Here is an 18,275-nt window from a genome sequence, read left to right on the forward strand (position 1 = left end):
TTGTCATCATCCCTGTTCAACAGTTGGAAGGCACCATAAGTGAGCATTTAATGATCCCCCTTCAAGTGTCTAACAGTGTATATGATGTTAAATGTCCAATAATAATTAGCTGAAGGTGAATACACCTTTTATTCTGGCCCCATGTAGATCCCTACCAGAGTATTTGATGCGTAAGATCCTCCCCAGCCCTCCTCTACAGGGATGGAATTGGGAGTATGATTTGAATGTAAGAAATACGACTTATGGCCAGGTGCAGTGGCTTACGCCTGTAATCCCAGCACTTTGGGAGGCCGAGGCCGGTGAAGGTCAGGAGTTTGAAACTAGCCCGGCCAACATGGTGAAACCCTGTCTCTACTAAAAATACAAAATTAGCCAGGGGTGGTGGTGGGTGCCTGTAATCCCAGCTACTTGGGAGGATGAGACAGGAGATCGCTTGAACCCAGGAGGTGGAGGTTGCAGTGAGCCAAGACCATGCTATTTCACTTCAGCCTGGGTGAAAAGAGCAAAACTCCATCTCAATAAATAAATAAATAAATAAATAAATAAAATAGATAAAAATAAGAAATACGACTTTCTACATAGCCTAACCCCAAACAATAGCAAATATCTTTCCTTTGTCACACCTAAAAATTGTCAGAAAATGGCAAAACTAAATCTATGGCAAACTGGTTATGTGCTTGATTTCCAGACTTCGTCTTACCTCCTATTAATTTTTTAAGTAACCAATTCAAACGATCTTGAACCCCTACCCAATTGTTTCTTCAAAGGCCTGAACAATGCCAGAAGAGAGTCTACCAATCAGATAGTGCAAGCAGACAGCTTCTTGGAATTCAGCCTTTATAATAAGGGGCTCAAGGTCGAATAGCAGGAGTAAAAGCTGAAAGACCTAGACACTCAGCACAGAGTCAAGGCAGCTCAACCTTGCAGGGCTAGAGTGGGGCGTTCAAAGAGAGAGAGACATTGGTAGATAATCGCTCATGAAACAGTATTTCGAAAATCTAAGCGACTCTGATGATTCATATTAGGAATTCACCCCAAACCTCGGATTCGTACACCTTCCTAGATTTCACACAAGCTCAGGAGAAGCTGCCATGCAAATCAGTGACCATTAAAATGACTTGTAGCAAATCTCTTCGTTCAAAGTCTAACTTTGACCGATAACCTTACTTCCAGGGAATTCTACTCCCCTCCCTCGGGAGGGAAGAATGCGCCGCGGTTAGGCTTTTGCCCTGGCGTCACCGCCAACTCTTCGAAGCGCCAGACTTTAGGAGGCTCTGTGTGTAGGGGAAAAAAATCCAGTCCGGGTTTTGTCTAAGCGGGGGGGGGGACCGGAGGGCTGTGAGGAATGGCTCACGAGGAGGGGGGCGGTGGTGGAAAACACACAACACCAACAGCTCGCGCCGAGGCAAAGCAGCGGTAGGCCCGGAGCGCGCGGGCGCAGCGGGCCGGGAGAGGCGCGCGCGGGCTCGGCCGCCGGCCGCATGGAGCGCAGCGCGGCCCGCGGCTCCCGGGCTGCGGCGGCGGCGGCGGCGGCGGAGGCGGCAACGCGCCGCTCGCTCACACCCACCCCCGCCCGCGGCCGCCGCGCCGCCCCGCCGTAGCCGCCGGCCGCCGGCGTCCCCGCCGGCCGGTCCAGCGAAGGCGGCGCCCGCGCCTCTGCAGCCAGTGGCAGCCGCGGGTCCGGGCCGGCGGCTCCTGCAACCCCTTGCGGCCCCGCGCCCCAGGCCCTGCGGCCACAGCGGCCGCCGGCGGAGAAGGAGGAGGAAAAGGAGGTGGCAAACTCTCCGGCCCCGCGCCGCGGCCCGCAGCCCCGCGCTCAGGCATGCAGGCGCGGCGTCTAGCCAAGCGCTCCAGCCTGGGCAGCCGCCGGGGGGGCGCCGCGCTGCAGCCGGTCGGGCCCGCGCCCGCGGCCGCCAAGGAAGCCGCTCTGCCCAGGCTCCCGCCCCCTGCCCCGGGCCCGGCCCCGGCGCTCGCCCCGGAGAGCTGGAGGCCGCCGCTGCCACCGCTGCCGCCGCCGCGCAACGCCGGGACCGGCCCCCCTCGGGCCGCCGCCGCCGCGTCGCCGGTGCTGCTGCTTCTGGGGGAGGAAGACGAGGACGAGGAGGGCGGGAGCAGGCGGCGGAGGGGGCTCGGGCGGGTGGAGGAGAAGCCCCGAGGGGGCGCGGAGGAGGAGGATGACGACGAGGAAGACGAAGACGAGGAGGTGGTCGTCGAGGTGGTGGACGGCGACGAAGACGACGAGGACAGCGAGGAGCGTTTCGTGCCCCTCGGACCCGGCCGCGCAGTCCCCAAGGGCCCTGCCCGGGGCGCGTTGAAGGTGCGTGCTGGGCGCGGTGGCGCGCGTGGGAGCCTCCGGCCCGGGAGGGGGACGGGCCCGGGCCCCGGGTTGAGGCGCCTGGCGGAGGCCAGGCAGCGGCTACTGGGAGAGACCGGCCGGGAGGGGTGTGTCAGGCGGCGCGGGCGGCCGCACCGGGCAGCGCGGGGAACTGTTGATTTGCCTGATCCTCGGGCCCCTGCGTCTCTCCCAGCGCTCCCGCTCCCCCTTTCCTCAAAGGCCGGTTCGGGTTTGTTGTCTTGTGTGGGTGCCTGGAAAGGCGCTTCTCCCCGGTGGGGTGGGGAACTTGGGGAACACTGAGGCGCCGGTTCGTGCCTGGTGGGGACGGACGAGATAGGGGAGAGTGAGATTTTATTCTCCTCCAAGGAAGGAGTGTCTTCTTCTCTTTATTTTGATAGTTATTCAAGCTTATTGAAACTAGAAAACGGTGTTTCTCGCCAATCTCTCAGCCCCTTCTTCCATCCAAGAACAATTGTTGATGAGTTTCCATCACAGGCGCTGGTGAGAGAACCGGTAAACTCAGTACGGCCAAAACCAAGCCCTTGGTTTCCACATGCATTTTGCTGGCAGTTTTTGGCATTGACCCTCGCCCTCCCGTGTTTCAACTCGGCATCGTTTAACATTTGAGGTTTTTTTTTTTCCTTCCTCAAAATTGCAAATGAGAAAAAAGAGGAAATCAGGAAAATGGGGTGAGGGGTGGCATTTAAAATGGATGTGAGTTTCTGCTGAGAATTGTAGCGAAGTCCCCTGTGCACTGAAGCGCCGAGAGATTTTTCCGTTTGTATCTTCAGGAGATAAGGGGTTTATTATTACACAACTGACTGGTTGGGCTTTCAGGCATGCGATTGGACAAAGCAAACCACGTTGAGGTTCATGCACGGTGTATGTTGCTAAGAAGTTTTGAGGGCAGCAAGTGGTAAGCAATGGAGTGAGTGATTTTTCTCGAGTGGTTCTTAAAATCAGCGGAATAACTGTTTACCGGAGTTTTCAGAAGGCTTTGGTATTTCAGGAAGAAAAAAATCACGAACAAGTGAGCTTAATATTTAGAGAACACTTAAAAAAGCTTTTGGGGCTCACCAAAAAAGCTCCTGAAAGCTTGAAATTGTATTTCCAAAGAAATGTTGAACATCGGCAATTAGAATAGCCCCAGTGTAGATGTGGGTACAGATTTCTTTCCTAGACCACCCTGGAAGTACCAGCTTTTGGAGTGAGAAATTTTCGGCAAGTGGTCATTTGGGATGATAGTTTTTGACAGCTGCTTGTTGAAATCCAAACCGTGACCACATTCGTTACCATGGTCTGTTGAAAAGCCTGCATTGTATGGCTGCAGAATATAGCTGGGTTTGAAATGAAGTCACTTGGTGTCGGTGACATTGAATAACAAGAGTAGTGACTCCTTAGCATTTTTGTCCAGAAATACTGAAAGTGTGTCTTGTGGTTCGAGTAGGAATGCACGATTTATGATAGAAACAATAATAATTTATGCTCTGTGATGAAAACAAACTAAATATAGGAAACAAATATATAAAAGCAGAAGAGTGTGATAATTCACTTGATCAATAAAGATTTTTCGTATCTCCAAATAAATTTCCTTTAAATTCTCTCACAATGGGCTTCATTTTATAACACTTTCATTTGCCCACACTTCTGAGAAATTTACACAGTATGTTGAGTCGTTTGAGGTATAATTTTATCTTTTTGAAATACTAGTTTAAAGACAGTGTATCTGGAGAGATTTTCTAATGAAATATCACAAGATAATTTTATTATCATGCATATAAGAATATTAACATATATATTCATGCATTCATTTATTCAACAAATATTTATTGAATATCAGGTGCTAGCAGCTATTCTAGAACATAGCAGAGAACACCTTCCTGATGCTCACACCTAGTGAGAGGCATCATAGTAACAATCAAACACACAGATGCAGACGTACATACATAAGCAAGCATAACACTTCAGACCGTGATGTGTCCTGTGAAGAAAGTCATGATATCTTAGAGTTTCAGAGGAAAAAGAGAAAGCTACTGTGGGTAAGATCTCTCTGAGGAGGGGACATTTGCCCTGAGATATGAAACATTTTGCGTGGGAAGATCTTGCCAGGCAGAGATTGTAGCAGTTGCAAGTCTCAAGGTGGCAAGGAGAAAAGGGTGATTGTGGCTGGAACTTAGTGGGTATCAGATATGTCAAGGAGACTGGCAGGTGCCTGCAGAGAGAGCCTGGTGGGCCCTTTGAAAGGACAGTGAAGTCTTTGAAAAGCTTTGAGCAATTTGTAGTTTTCAAAAGATGGATGCTGTGTGGAGGACAGCAGTGGAGGCAGGGAGGCCAGTTGGGTGGCTGTCACTGCGGCAGACCAAGAGAGGGAAGGGTAGCTTGGAGTTAGAGATTGGTGGGAGTGGGCAAATTCAGAATCTATTGTGAGGATCAACCTACAAGAACTTGTGGTTGGGTTGGTTGATGGGTGATGAAGGAAAGGGAGGAATCCAGGATGAGACCATCTAGTAAAGGTTGATTGAAGGTACCATTTACTGAGATTACGAAAACCGAGAGAACAAAAATCAAGTGTTCTGTTTTGTGCATGTGAAGTCTGAGATGACTGTTGGACAACCAAGTGGAGGTATGGTTAGGCAGGTGGTTGTGAGATGGGGAATGGATAGGAGAGGTCAAGGCTAGTGGGAGGAATTGGCATGACATCAGTATGTTAATGGAAAGCCTGGGGACTGCAAAGGGAGTGCAGGGGGCCAAGAGAGGAAAGTCTCGGGCCTGATTCTGGGGCACAGCACTATTTAAGTTTGGGCATAAAGGGAGAAGCCAGCAAAGACTATTGAGAAGCAGCAGCCAAATAAGTAGAAGGAAAACTAGAAAATGTAAAGTCCAATAAGCCAAGAGAAGAAATACTTCCAAAAAGTGGGTGGGGAGTAATAAACTGTTGAATGCTGCTGAGATGTAGAATGAGAAAGACAGAGATGTTCATTTGGATTAGATAATATGGAACGTACTAGGATCCTTGACAAGAGAAGTTTCAGTGATGTGCCTGGAATAGGCTAAGCAGCTGATGAGAGGAGAAGACAGAGGGATACATGAAAAACTCTTGACAAGCTTAGTTGGAATGGACAACAAAGAGGAGGAAGAATAGCTGCAAGGCCTATGGCCTAGGTTTTTTTTAAAAGATGGGATACAGTAGAGCCTAGTATTATGACAAGAGCTTCATGGGAATTATGTGGAAGGGGGGATATTAGTTTTCTATTGTAGTGTAACATATTGCCACAAATGTGTGTGTGTGTGTGTGTGTGTGTGTGTGTGTGTGTATACACATGGCCTTGAAACAGAGTTTCTATGGGTTTGGAGTCTAGGCTCAGCTTAACTAGGCTTGCCATGAAGAGTCTCACAAGGCTGCAGTTAAGGTCTTACATGGATTGAGTTCTCATCTGAAAGCTTGACCAGGGAATAATTCACCTCTAAGCTTGCTTACACAGAATGGTGGCAGAATTCATTCCCTTGTATATGTAGGACTGAGGATCCTAGCTTCTTCCTGGCTATTGTTTGGAAGCTGTTCTTAGCTTATAGAGCTCCTCTCCCCCACCCCTGCCCTACTTTCTGCTGTTCTTTGTCACATAGGCTTCCTTAGCTTAGCCTCTTTCTTCATCAAGCCGGCAAAGAGAATCTTAGAACTTGCCTGCCAGCAAGATGAAACCTTGCATAATGCAATGTAGTCAGGAGGAATAGGCCAGCATCTTTGCCATGTGCCTTTGGTTAGAAGTAAGTCATAGGTTCCACCCACAACCTAAGGAGAGGGAATTTTACAAGGGTATGAACACCAGGTGGTGAGAATCATTGAGGGGTCACTTAGGGAGGAACCAAAGATGTAGAGAAAAGACAAAAAAACTGCAGGAGGGAAGTCCTTGGAAAGCCTTAGGGAAGGAACCTGAAACCCAAGTGAAGGGTTGGTCTTTGGGACCCTTCATCCATTAGATTGGAGAGAGTGTGGAGAACATAAGTCCAGATGTATATTTCCTATGTTTTCTATATTGAATGATGATCAAATGATAGTAGTTTTCTGATGGCTTCTGTTTTTCCCAGAAAACAGAAGGGGAGATCATCAGCTGAGAGGGAGAGAGATTTGAAGTAAGAGCTGAAGGCATTGAGAGCAAATATATCAGGGAGATGAATAGAGTTGCCAGACAGTATCAAGGACCCAACTGAGGTTTGTGATTCCACATTTATAGTGCAAGCAGTCTGTCTGGGTATGTGATTTTCCCAACTTTATTCCATTGCCTCATGCATAGAGTAATATAATAAAAATAATCCCAGCTAAAATTTTTGAGTGCTTACCAGGGCCAACACAAATCCAACTGTATAGTCTCATTTAAATTTCATTCCATATCCATGAGTCAGGCAATATTGTTATCAACTTCATTCTACAGAAGTAACAAGCAGCTTATTTAAAGATAAAAAGCTGTTAGGCATCAGAGCAGGGGTTTGAACCCTGCACAGTCTAACCCCAGAGGTAGCACCCATATGCATTACAGCACATTGCTTCTTGTAGAGAAAGTGGAGAGCTGGATTCAGCAGAGGTGGTGTTTAGCCAAGTGGGTGAGCAGTGAAAAGAAAGAAACAGAATTATTGTTGAGGCAGTTGGCAAGTCTATTATGATAGACTGAGTGATGTAGGAAAAGTGAAGGCCTGGGGTAGGGGGGTGAGCGGGGAGAGGGGGGCGAGTGAGAGAAGGTAGAAAAGTCATGTGTCAGTGGGTTGGAGAAAACAAACGACAAGCCAAAAAAAAAAAAAAAAATTAAAAGAATGAGAATGAAATCCATGACAATTTGGGTTCCACAGTAATATTAAACAAATATTTGCTGAGTATTTGTGAGACAGGAACTGTACTAAATGCTTTATATGAAGGAGGATCTTACAGAAATTTGTGGCTTGGGAATCAGTATGACTCCCATTCTCCATCTGATGATGCTGACTTGAGGTGAAATATCACACTCCAGTATGTGGCCACAAATGGGAAGCATGGGCTCACATCCATAGCCTGTGCTTTTAATCACTGAACTGGCATCTTTCTATATTTATTGGGATTTATGTGCCCATTTATTTCCAGGAAGGTTTGAGATGGCTGAAGAAACAGAGAAAGAGATGTTACAAAGTATCTGAAATTTGCTGCTTGATTACTCTAATGAACACTAATGTGGTCTTTAAATGAGATAAGAGAAACGTTGTATTACGTGGTTTTCAGTTTCGGTGCAAAAGAAGCCTAAACATTTATTTGCAATGGTAAAAGTCCTGAACACACAAACCCTTCTGCACTCCCCTGCCTACCACTGAGGAACCGCCTGGGCCCTGTATAAGGAACACTACCAAAAAACAGAATAGAAATAAGCAAGCAAACATACAAACAAAAAACAAAGGCACTGTCAGACATAAGAAGGATGCACTAAGTTGTTACTCAGTGAAGGTGAAACAGTAGTGGGGCCGAGATAACAGGGCACAGGACTGGGCTCTGCCATCCTATGTAGCAGTTTAGGGATAAGAACACAAGACTCTAGAGGGATTGATAATTTGCTAGTGTATTAAATTTATGGAAAAGTTGGACACTAAAGACTGCTAGAAGTCTACGAAGATTTTAACTATTGAAAAACTGGAGAAGAACGGCATTTAAATGAGATAATCTATGTTAAAGTTCCCACTTTCCATGCTCAATAAATGTTAATTGAATGGAATCTTCCTCCTCTGTGCCAGTTCTTCAGGGATGGTTAACACATCTATTAGACTATCTCTTGAATATCAGATGACTTTAAGAAGCCTTTGGCAGGAACTGTGCAGCAAACACTGAATTCCAATTTGGTAACAAGTATGTGTCTTGCAAGTGGTCTGTGTTGGCTCGAGCAAAAGGCATATGCTTAAGATACTAGACAAAGTTGTCATTCATTGAATCGTAGACTGCTGGAGTTGGAAGGAAAACAGAGATTATCTAGTAATCCAATACTCTCATTTGACCACTGAGGGTACTGACACTATGCAGGGTGGAATGTCTGGTCCACCTGGGGCTGCTAGCAAGTTTGCTGCTGACATAATTGGTGCCCAGGTCTGCCAACCCCAATTTATTGTCCTCACTTCTGGGTTGGGTTCTTATGCTCAGGAATGATCAATAGCTCACTTCCTCAGAGTTGTGGGTTGAAAATCCACAATTTTCTGAAGTGATCTACTACTTACTGCTTATCAACTTCTATTTTTGGAATGCTTGTCCTTTGTAAAGTACCTCAGTTAGAGGTGGACTTACATGTGGCTGTGTGTGATGGGTGGAACCCTCTGTGAATCCTGCCTGGCCAGTCCTTGCTCCCTGTGAGCTTTCCAAGAGACATGTATACACAGATGATAAGACATGAGAAAAGAGCTCCATTTCATTGGGAAGTGAGTGCCCACAGTCCCTGCTGTGGGCTGATAGTAAACTTGCCTAGAAGATGTCATTACCAGTAACTGTTAATTAGAACCTCTTCTTCTTCACCAGCATTTTACTACTGGTTGACCATGGAGGGCCCCGTAACACAAGCATTAGAGAAAAGAAGAGAAAGAGCCAGAAATCAAGCCCTACCCTGAATCTGCTTACCGCTGCCTCCTAGTGAGGAGGAGCCAAGCCAGGCCTGGCGCACTGTAGTCCCAGCTACTTGGGTGGTTTAAGCCCAGGAGTTCAAGGCCAGCCTGGGCAACATAGTGATACGCCATGTAACAGAGACGGAGAGAGCCACAGCCCTATGTGGGTTTGACCTTCTAAAACACTAGGGTCCTATTCATTAGTAAATCTGTCCCAGTTAGATTAATGTATCACCCACCCCCCACCCTGGAAGAGGGGCTTGGGGGGTAAGAAAGCCTTTCCTTCCCCATGTCATTGTGTGACATCCAAACTTCTGATCTATGTGAAACAATTAGCCTTGTTAAAATGACTTAATATAATGTTTGCAGAAGTCAAGCAAACTTGACTTTTAGTTGCCCTGTGCCATCTCATCTTAAGGTAAGTGCATGATTTCCATTAGACTTTCTGAAATATTTGTGGATACTTGGAGACCATCATAACCAGCCAAATCTATGTTGAAATAAGGATGATTTTCAACATCCTTCAGTGTGCAGTCCATGTTTCTGCTCATTCCCTCTGTTAGGACATATTTTTTGAGCCCCACTGTTTACCAGATTCCTGCTGTACACACAGGAAACAACAGTAAATAGGCCTTCTTTTACTTTCAGGGAGCCTACATTCTAACACGTTCCTGCAGAGTTGTCTATAAAGAGGTATGAAGTTGCTTTTCTTCTTTATTCCTAACGGGATCAAGATTAGATCTGCCCAGAGCCCCTTCTTAGCTACCACAATTTGAGATGTGATTTTGAAATATACCTTTAAACCACTGTAACTAAGTAATTCATATGAAGATTCCGTGATTCGGCTGGGAGGTGATTCCTGAATAGCTGGTCAAAAGATGAGTTTAGATCAGTGAATTTGGAAAATAACCCTAGTTACCCTTATTTACTAGATGAAATGGAACAGAATACAACTCTGAAATATGTGTTCATGGAATTAGAATGATTAAAGTTTTACACTTCATTGAAGATACAGTTTTGGAAAATTCAGGGTTATGATTTACATGTAGGAAACAAGCTTGACTCTAGAGTTTTCAAGGAGAGTCTGTAATGTTTTGGTCAGAACTTTGCAGTAACATACAAGGGCGGGAGGTTCGTTTATGTTGCAGAAAACCGTGAATCCGTGAGGAGCAAACAATTAGCCTTGTTAAAATGACTTGATGTAATGTTTGCAGAAGTCAAACATTAGAGGGTGCTGCCTGGGCATTGCTCTGTGGGAGGTCTCTGTACCATACCTGACAGTCACCAGTGATAACGCTTGCTTTACATATGTTCTTGTCATAATGGAAGGTTAAATGAAAGTCCCATCTCCTCGATTCAGACTAATTGTAGATGGCTAGTTGAAATAAGTGAAAGTCAAAAGTGCTCCAACATTTTAAATTAAACTCAGTGTTTAAAAAGGTTGTATACTCTGAAATTCCATCTGATAAAACCTGCTTGAAGGATAATTTTAGTTCGTAAATGTGACCTTCATTGTTGGCGCATCAGGGAGCTAGGAGAGAGCAGGCTAAGTCAAAGGAGATGATCCTCCCAGCTACCCCCACCCATCTGTTACCTCTCTGTAGATCAAGAAGCGATGTAGCACAGGTTCTGGGTTCAGATTCCAGCTTCTCCACTCACTTGTTGCATGGCTACATCCAGTTACTTACTGTCTCCACGCTTTCATGTTATCATCTGTAAAATTGGGATAATACTAGATTCTATCACTGCCTATGATTTCTAATATGGCCCAGAGACCTCCTCAAATTAGGCATGGAGGGCAGTTTATTTTATTTTTGTATTCAGAAAGGAAACATTTGTAAAACTGTGCTCAAGGACCCAAAATCTGCAGTTATTTTGACTATTACAACCTCCTTGTTCATGCTACCAAGGCGTTTCAGAGAGCTGCTTCCTGAAGTGACTCTGTTCATCTGAACTCTGTGGTGTTCCGTCATAATATGTGGTGAGCTTTAATCTGCTCTTTCAGCTCAGGAAACTGTGAGTCATTAATCTACTTGTGCAAAGAGGACAGAGATATCCTATCTTTTATGTTCATCAGTTTGTTCAGATCTATCACTCTTATATTGAAGAAACCTGGCTATTATCCAAAGGGGTAGGTTGGAAGAAGCTTACCACACACATTGAATATGTTTCTTAAAGCTGCTGTGGAAATAAAGTGATGTCATCTTCTACCGCTAATTTGCATGTGGCTGGAATCTCCGAGGCGTGGGTTCACCCTTCCCACCCTCCTGTGCGTTGGTGTCTTGGACTTGTAATTTTGTTTGGTGAAAAAGTCATTCTTTGTTTTTTGGGTAGATGGAAATGGGTGGCCCAAAGTGTACCTCTAAACTCATATCTGCTTGCTCCCACTATTAGGGAGATGTCTAGACAGGGAGAAAAGAGCTTGGTGGTTAATTGACTTTGGGAAATTCCACTTAAAGATACGATTTTTTTAATGTTGTAAAATATTTCAAATATAGTGGAAATGCGAAGAATAACATATATCTATAAAAAAGTTACTGATGGCTAGGTGCGGTGGTTCACGCCTGTAATTCCAGCACTTTGGGAGGCCAAGGTGGGCAAATCACCTGAGGTCAGGAGTTCAAGACCAGCCTGGCAGACATGATGAAACCCCGTCTCTAATAAAAATACAAAAATTAGCTGGGCATGATGGTGGGCGCCTTTTAATCCCAGCTACTTGGGAGGCTGAGGCGGGAGAATCACTTGAACCTGAGAGGTGGAGATTGCAGTTAGCTGAGATCGTGCCATTGCACGCCAGCCTGGGCAACAGAACAAGACACCAACTAAAAAAATAAAAAGTTACTGACTATATATGCAAAGGGCCATTTTGCATTTCTAAAAGGGCGAATATAGATTTTGATACTTACATATTTATTGGACTTTTTTTTAAGAGTTTCTTTACTTTGGGATATATTTCGGGAAATAGCAGTTTATGATTTCTTTTTCTCAGTGGGAAAGCCATGGATAAGTGTCTTATGCTTGAGAGAAATAACTAAAACTGTGTAATTAAAGAAATAAGTTGTCAAGTGAATTTCACATGCACAAAGGAGGGTTAAAGTGTTGTAGTGGGTCATATAAGCTTTGACATATTTTTCCTCATAAAGCTGATAACTTCTTCATTATTGAGTTTCTTAAGATGGGAGTATTTTCTCTGGTAAATTTTCACTTGTTTATCTGTGAATACTATTCTTGTGTGTGAAGCTTAAAAACTGGTAGAGAACACTACCTTTCTTAATAAATCAGTACCCATGATGGGTCTAGTGTGGAACACAGAAGGGTGTGGGAAGTGTTGTTGTAACAGAATTTTAAAGTGCCAAGGGAGCAGAAAGTCACAAGGTGTTTACATCCAAGGAAGTGTATTTAATAATGGCTTTCACATCCTAAAAGAAAAAAAGATTGAAAATATCAGGAGAGTCTAAATGAAAAGAACATGCAATTTTACCAGGATTCTAGCACTGATACATTTTCTGTCAACACTTTTGCTATTACAAGTAAAGGGATTAAGTACTTGTGAATGCTAATACCATGCATAATAACTCTTATTTTGATATTATTCAACATTTATTTCCATATTACCCAATATTTAATGCGTTGTAACTAATAGAAGGCCCTCATAGCTAACCTTACTTGATCTTTGCGATAACCTTGAGAGGTGGATATTATTATCCCCATTTTATAGATGTGTAACATAAGCCTCAGAGAAGAATAGGACAGTTTCTGTTGAAAAATATATACGAATAATTTTATACCAAATGACAGATATTTGTCAAACATTTCGGAAAACAGTTGGGATGAACAGATTTTTTAAATAATTGGAATTGGTACCTAAGCAACAATGGAAATTAAAGGAGAAAGAGCATTTTGGAGTAAATTATAAATTGAAACAATGTGAAATACAGTTTTAATAGGTTGTCATAAATGCTTTCATGTAGTTTGTGCACACTTTGCAACTCAGCTCCAAGTGTTTACTGAAACTGATTTCTAATTTTTGACAATTTTTGCAAGTTTTGAAAATGTTTCAATTAACAGGTTCATAGACTTCTAACTCAAAACTAATGTAACAAAATATTAGAAAAAGGGCGGAAATATTAGAAAGGGGATCTTAGAATTTATAAAAATAAATATGTGAGGAGTACCTATTTGAAAAAATATAGTCTTATTTTATCATATATTAGTTACATAAATAGTCTGAGAAAAGCAGGGGAGTTGACAACTGAGCCTCTGTAACCACTGAACAAACACTGTGGCATCTTAGTGTAGGAAAGAAGAGGTGACAGTAGGGGAAGAGCCATTAGAAAGGTTGAAATGACCCAAGCAAGGTAGGGTTTAAGAAAGACAGGGGGGACTCTATTTGCATATTACACTACATGAGTGGCTGATGGGTGTTCAGGAGGCTCTGAAAATGTGCTTTTAGCCATCTGCTGTGTGACAACAATTCTTTTAGCTCCTTATTAGCTCCTTATTCTTTTTTTTTTTTTAATTGCACTTGAGATTCTTGGGTACATGTGCAGAACATGCAGGATTGTTGCATAGGTACCTACACAGCAATGTGGTTTGCTGCCTTCATCCCCCTGTCACCTATATCTGGCATTTCTCCCCATGTTATCCCTCCCCAAACTCCCTACCCCCTGCTGTCTCTCCCCTATTCCCCCCCAACGAGACCCCAGTGTGTGATGCTTCCCTCCCTGTGTCCATGTGTTCTCATTGTTCAACATCCGCCTATGAGTGACAACATGCGGTATTTGATTTTCTGTTCTTGTGTCAGTTTGCTGAGAATGATGGTTTCCAGATTCATCCATGTCCCTGCAAAGGACACAAACTCATCATTTTTTGTGGCTGCATAGTATTCCATGGTGTATATGTGCTACATTTTCCTTGTCCAGTCTATCATCAATGGGCATTTGGGTTCGTTCCAGGTCTTTGCTACTGTAAACAGTGCCGTTATGAACATATGTGTGCATGTGTCCTTATAATAGAATGATTTATAATCCTTTGTGTATATACCCAGTAATGGGATTGCTGGGTCAAATGAAATTTCTATTTCTAGGTCCTTGAGGAATCGCCACACTGTGTTCCACGATGGTTGAACTAATTTACACTCCCACCAACAGTGTAAAAGCATTCGTATTTCTCCACATCCTCTCCAGCATCTGTTGTCTCCAGATTTTTTAATGATCGCCATTCTAACTGGCGTGAGATGGTATCTCAATGTGGTTTTGATTTGCATTTCCCTAATGACCAGTGATGATGAGCATTTTTTCGTATGTTTGTTGGCCTCATAAATGTCTTCTTCTAAACAGTGTCTATTCATATCCTTTGCCCACTTTTGAATGGGTATGTTTGCTTTTTTCTTGTAAATCTGTTTTAGTTCTTTTTTCTGGATATTAGCCCTTTGTTAGATGGATAGATTGCAAAAATTTTTCCCATTCTGTTGGTTGCCAGTTCACTCTAATGACTGTTTCTTTTGCTGTGCAGAAGCTCTGGAGTTTAATTAGGTCCCATCTATCTATTTTGGCTTTTGTTGCCAATGCTTTTTCTGCTTTAGTGATGAAGTCCTTGCCTATGCCTATGTCCTGAATGGTTTTGCCTAGGTTTTCTTCTAGGGTTTTTATGGTGTTAGGTCTTATGTTTAAGTCTTTAATCCATCTGGCGTTAATTTTAGTGTAAGATGTCAGGAAGGGATCCAGTTTCTGCTTTCTGCACATGGCTAGCCAGTTTTCCCAACACCGTTTATTAAACAGGGAATCCTTTCCCCATTGCTTTCTTTTGTCAAAGATCAGATGTGTTGTAGATGTGTGGCATTGCCCCCGAGGCCTCTGTTCTGTTCCATTGCTCTATATCTCTGTTTTGGTACCAGTACCATGCTGTTTTGATTACTGTAGGCTTGTAGTATAGTTTGAAGTCAGGTAGCATGATGCCTCTAGCTTTGTTCTTTTTGCTTAGAATTGTTTTGGCTATGTGGGCTCTCTTTTCGTTCCGTATGAAGTTTAAGGTGGTTTTTTCCAGTTCTGTGAAGAGGGTTATAGGTAGCTTGATGGGGATAGCATTGAATCTATAAATTACTTTGGGCAGTATGGCCATTTTCACGATATTGATTCTTCCTAACCATGAGCATGGAATGTTTCTCCGTCTGTTTCTGTCCTCTCTTATTTCCTTGAGCAGTGGTTTGTAGTTTTCCTTGAAGAAGTCCTTCACATCCTTTGTTAAATGTATTCCTAGGTATTTTATTCTCTTTGTAGCAATTGTGAATGGCAGTTCATTCTCGATTTGTCTCTTTTAAGTCTGTTATAGGGGTATAGGAATGCTTGTGATTTTTGCACATTGATTTTGTATCCTAAGACTTTGCTGAAGTTGCTTATCAGTTTCAGGAGGTTTGGGGCTGAGACGATGTGCTCTTCTAAATATACAATCATGTCGTCTGCAAATAGAGACAATTTGACTTCCTCCTTTCCTAATTGAATAGGCTTTATTTCTTTTTCTTGCCTGATTGTTCTGGCTAGAACTTCCAATACTATATTGAATAGGAGTGGTGAGAGAGGACATCCTTGTCTGGTGCCATATTTCAAAGGGAATGCTTCCAGTTTTTGCCCATTCAGTATGATATTGGCTGTGGGTTTGTCATAAATAGCTTTTATTATTTTGAGATATGTTCCATCGATACCTAGTTTATTGAGAGTTTTTAGCATAAAGCACTGTTGAATTTTGTTGAAGGCCTTCTCTGCATCAATTGAGATAATCATGTGGCTTTTGTCTTTGGTTCTGTTTATGTGGTGGATTATGTTTATAGACTTGCATCCCTGGGATGAAAACTACTTCATTGTGATGAATAAGCTTTTCGATGTGCTGTTGCAATCGGTTTGCCAGTATTTTATTGAAGATTTTTGCATCAATGTTTATCGTGAATATTGGCCTGAAGTTTTCTTTTTTGTTGAGCCTCTTCTAAGTTTTGGTATCAGGATGATGTTGGTCTCATAAAATGAGTTGATAAGGATTCCCTCTTTTTGGATTGTTTGGAATAGTTTCAGCAGGAGTGGTACCAGCTCCTCTTTGTATGTCTGGTGGAATTCAGCTGTGAACCCATATGGACCTGGGCTTTTTTTGGTTGGTAGGCTATTAATTGCTGCCTCAACTTCAGTCCTTGTTATTGGTCTATTCAGGGTTTCAACTTCTTCCAGGTTTAGACTTGGGAGGGTGCAAGCGTCCAGGAACTTATCTGTTTCTTCCAGGTTTACTGGTTTATGTGCATAGAGTTGTTTGTAGTAATCTCTGATGGTAGTTTGTATTTCTGTGGAATCAGTGGTGAAATCCCCATTATCATTTTTTATTGCATCTATTTGATTATTCTGTCTTTTCTTTTTTATTAATCTGGCTAGTGGTCTATTTTTCTTTGATATTTTCAAAAAACCAGCTCCTGGATTTATTGATTTTTTGAAGGGTTTTTGTGTCTCTATCTCCTTCAGTTCTGCTCTGATCTTAGTTATTTCTTGTCTTCTGCTAGCTTTTGAGATTTTTTTATCTTGCTCCTCTAGCTCTTTCAATTTTGATGTTAGGGTGTCGATTTTAGCTCTTTCCTTGCTTCTTATGTGGGCATTTATTGCTATAAATTTTTCTCTAAGTCTATATAATTTTTAACAGTGACAACTAAATTATGTAAAAGAAATGATATAGTATCTGGGAATAAAAGATAGATGAGATGAAAAAAAAATTTCTCTAGAAACTGCTTTAAATGTGTCCCAGAGATTCTGGTAAATTGTGTCTTCATTCTAGTTGGTTTCAAAGAACATCTTTATTTCTGCCTTCATTTCATTGTTTATCCATTCAATATTCAAGAGCCAGTTATTCAGTTTCCATGAGGTTGCACAGTTATGAGTTAGTTTCTTAATCTTGAGTTCTAATTTGATTGCCCTGTGGTCTGAGAAACTGTTTGTTATGATTTCCATTCTTTTGCATTTGCTGAAGAGTGATTTACTTCCAATTGTGTGGTCAGTTTTAGAATAGGCATGATGTGGTGCTGAGAAGAATGTATATTCTGTGGATTTGGGGTTGAGAGTTCTGTAGATGTCTATTAGGTTTACTTGGTCCAGATCTGAGTTCAATTCCTGGATATCCTTGTTAATTTTCTGTTTCGTTGATCATCTAATATTGACAATGGAGTGTTAAGTCTCCCACTGTTATTGTGTGGAAGACTAAGTCTCTTTGTAGGTCTTTAAGAGCTTGCTTTATGTAGCTGGGTGCTCTTGTGTTGGGAGCATATATGTTTAGGATCATTAGCTCTTCTTGATGCGTTGATCCTTTTACCAATATGTAATGCCCTTCTTTGTCTCTTTCTTTGTTGGTTGAAAGTCTGTTTTATCAGAGACTAGGATTGCAACTAATGCTTTTTTTTTTTTGCTATTTGCTTGGTAAATCTGCCTGCATCCCTTTATTTTGAGCCTATGTGTATCCTTGCATGTGAGATAGGTTTCCTGGATACAGCACACCGATGGGTTTTGACTTTTTAGCCAATTTGCCAGTCAGTGTCTTTTGATTGGGACATTTAGCCCATTTACATTTAAGGTTAATATTGTTATTGTGAATTTGATCCTGCCATTTTGACGCTAGCTGGTTGTTTTGCCCATTAGTTCATGCAGTTTCAATGTCTTTTACCATCTGGTACATTTTTGGAGTGGCTGGTACTGGCTGTTCCTTTCTATGTTTAGTGCTTCTTTCAGAACCTCTTGTAAGGCAGGCCTGGTGGTGACAAAATCTCTGAGCAATTGCTTGTTCATAAAAAATTTTATTTCTCCTTTGCTTATGAAGCTTAGTTTGGCTGGATATGAAATTCTAGGTTGAAAGCTCTTTTCTTTAAGGATGTTGAATATTGGCCCCCACTCTCTTCTGGCTTGTAGGGTTTCTGCTGAGAGATCCGCTATGAGTCTGATGGGCTTCCCTTTGTGGGTAACCTGACCTTTCTCTCTGGCTGCCCTTAGCATTTTCTCCTTCATTTCAACCCTGGTGAATCTGACGATTATGTGTGTTGGGGTTGTTCTTCTTGAGGAATATCTTTGTGGTGTTCTCTGTATTTCCTGGACTTGAATGTTTGCCTGCCTTGCTAGGTTGGGGAAGTTCTCCTGGATAATATCCTGAAGAGTGTTTTCCAGCCTGGACTCATTCTCTCTGCCACATTCAGGTACACCTATCAAATGTAGATTAGGTCTTTTCACATAATCCCATATTTCTTGGAGGCTTTGTTCATTTCTTTTCACTTTTTTTTCTCTAATCTTGCGTTCTCTTTTTATTTCATTGAGTTGATCTTCAATCT

At 42.8% G+C, this 18,275-nt stretch overlaps 1 protein-coding gene across 4 annotated transcripts in view; it reads left to right on the plus strand.

The window, feature by feature from the left end:
• Positions 1-1,732: 1,732 nt before the first annotated feature.
• Positions 1,733-18,275, plus strand: part of ZNF704 (zinc finger protein 704) — a 238,340-nt gene continuing 221,797 nt past the window's right edge. For all 4 annotated transcript variants that reach the window (XR_001822999.2, XR_001823000.2, XR_005198974.1 and 1 more), the window contains exon 1: positions 1,733-2,317. Coding sequence is in view for 1 of the 4 variants with exons in the window: in XM_017521858.2 (XP_017377347.1) it covers positions 1,823-2,317 (495 nt within the window). In the remaining 3 variants the exon portion in view is untranslated. The remainder of the gene's footprint in view (positions 2,318-18,275) is intronic.

The sequence above is a fragment of the Cebus imitator genome, unplaced genomic scaffold, assembly GCF_001604975.1.
Source record: "Cebus imitator isolate Cc_AM_T3 unplaced genomic scaffold, Cebus_imitator-1.0 Scaffold22, whole genome shotgun sequence".
Taxonomy (NCBI): Eukaryota; Metazoa; Chordata; class Mammalia; order Primates; family Cebidae; genus Cebus; species Cebus imitator.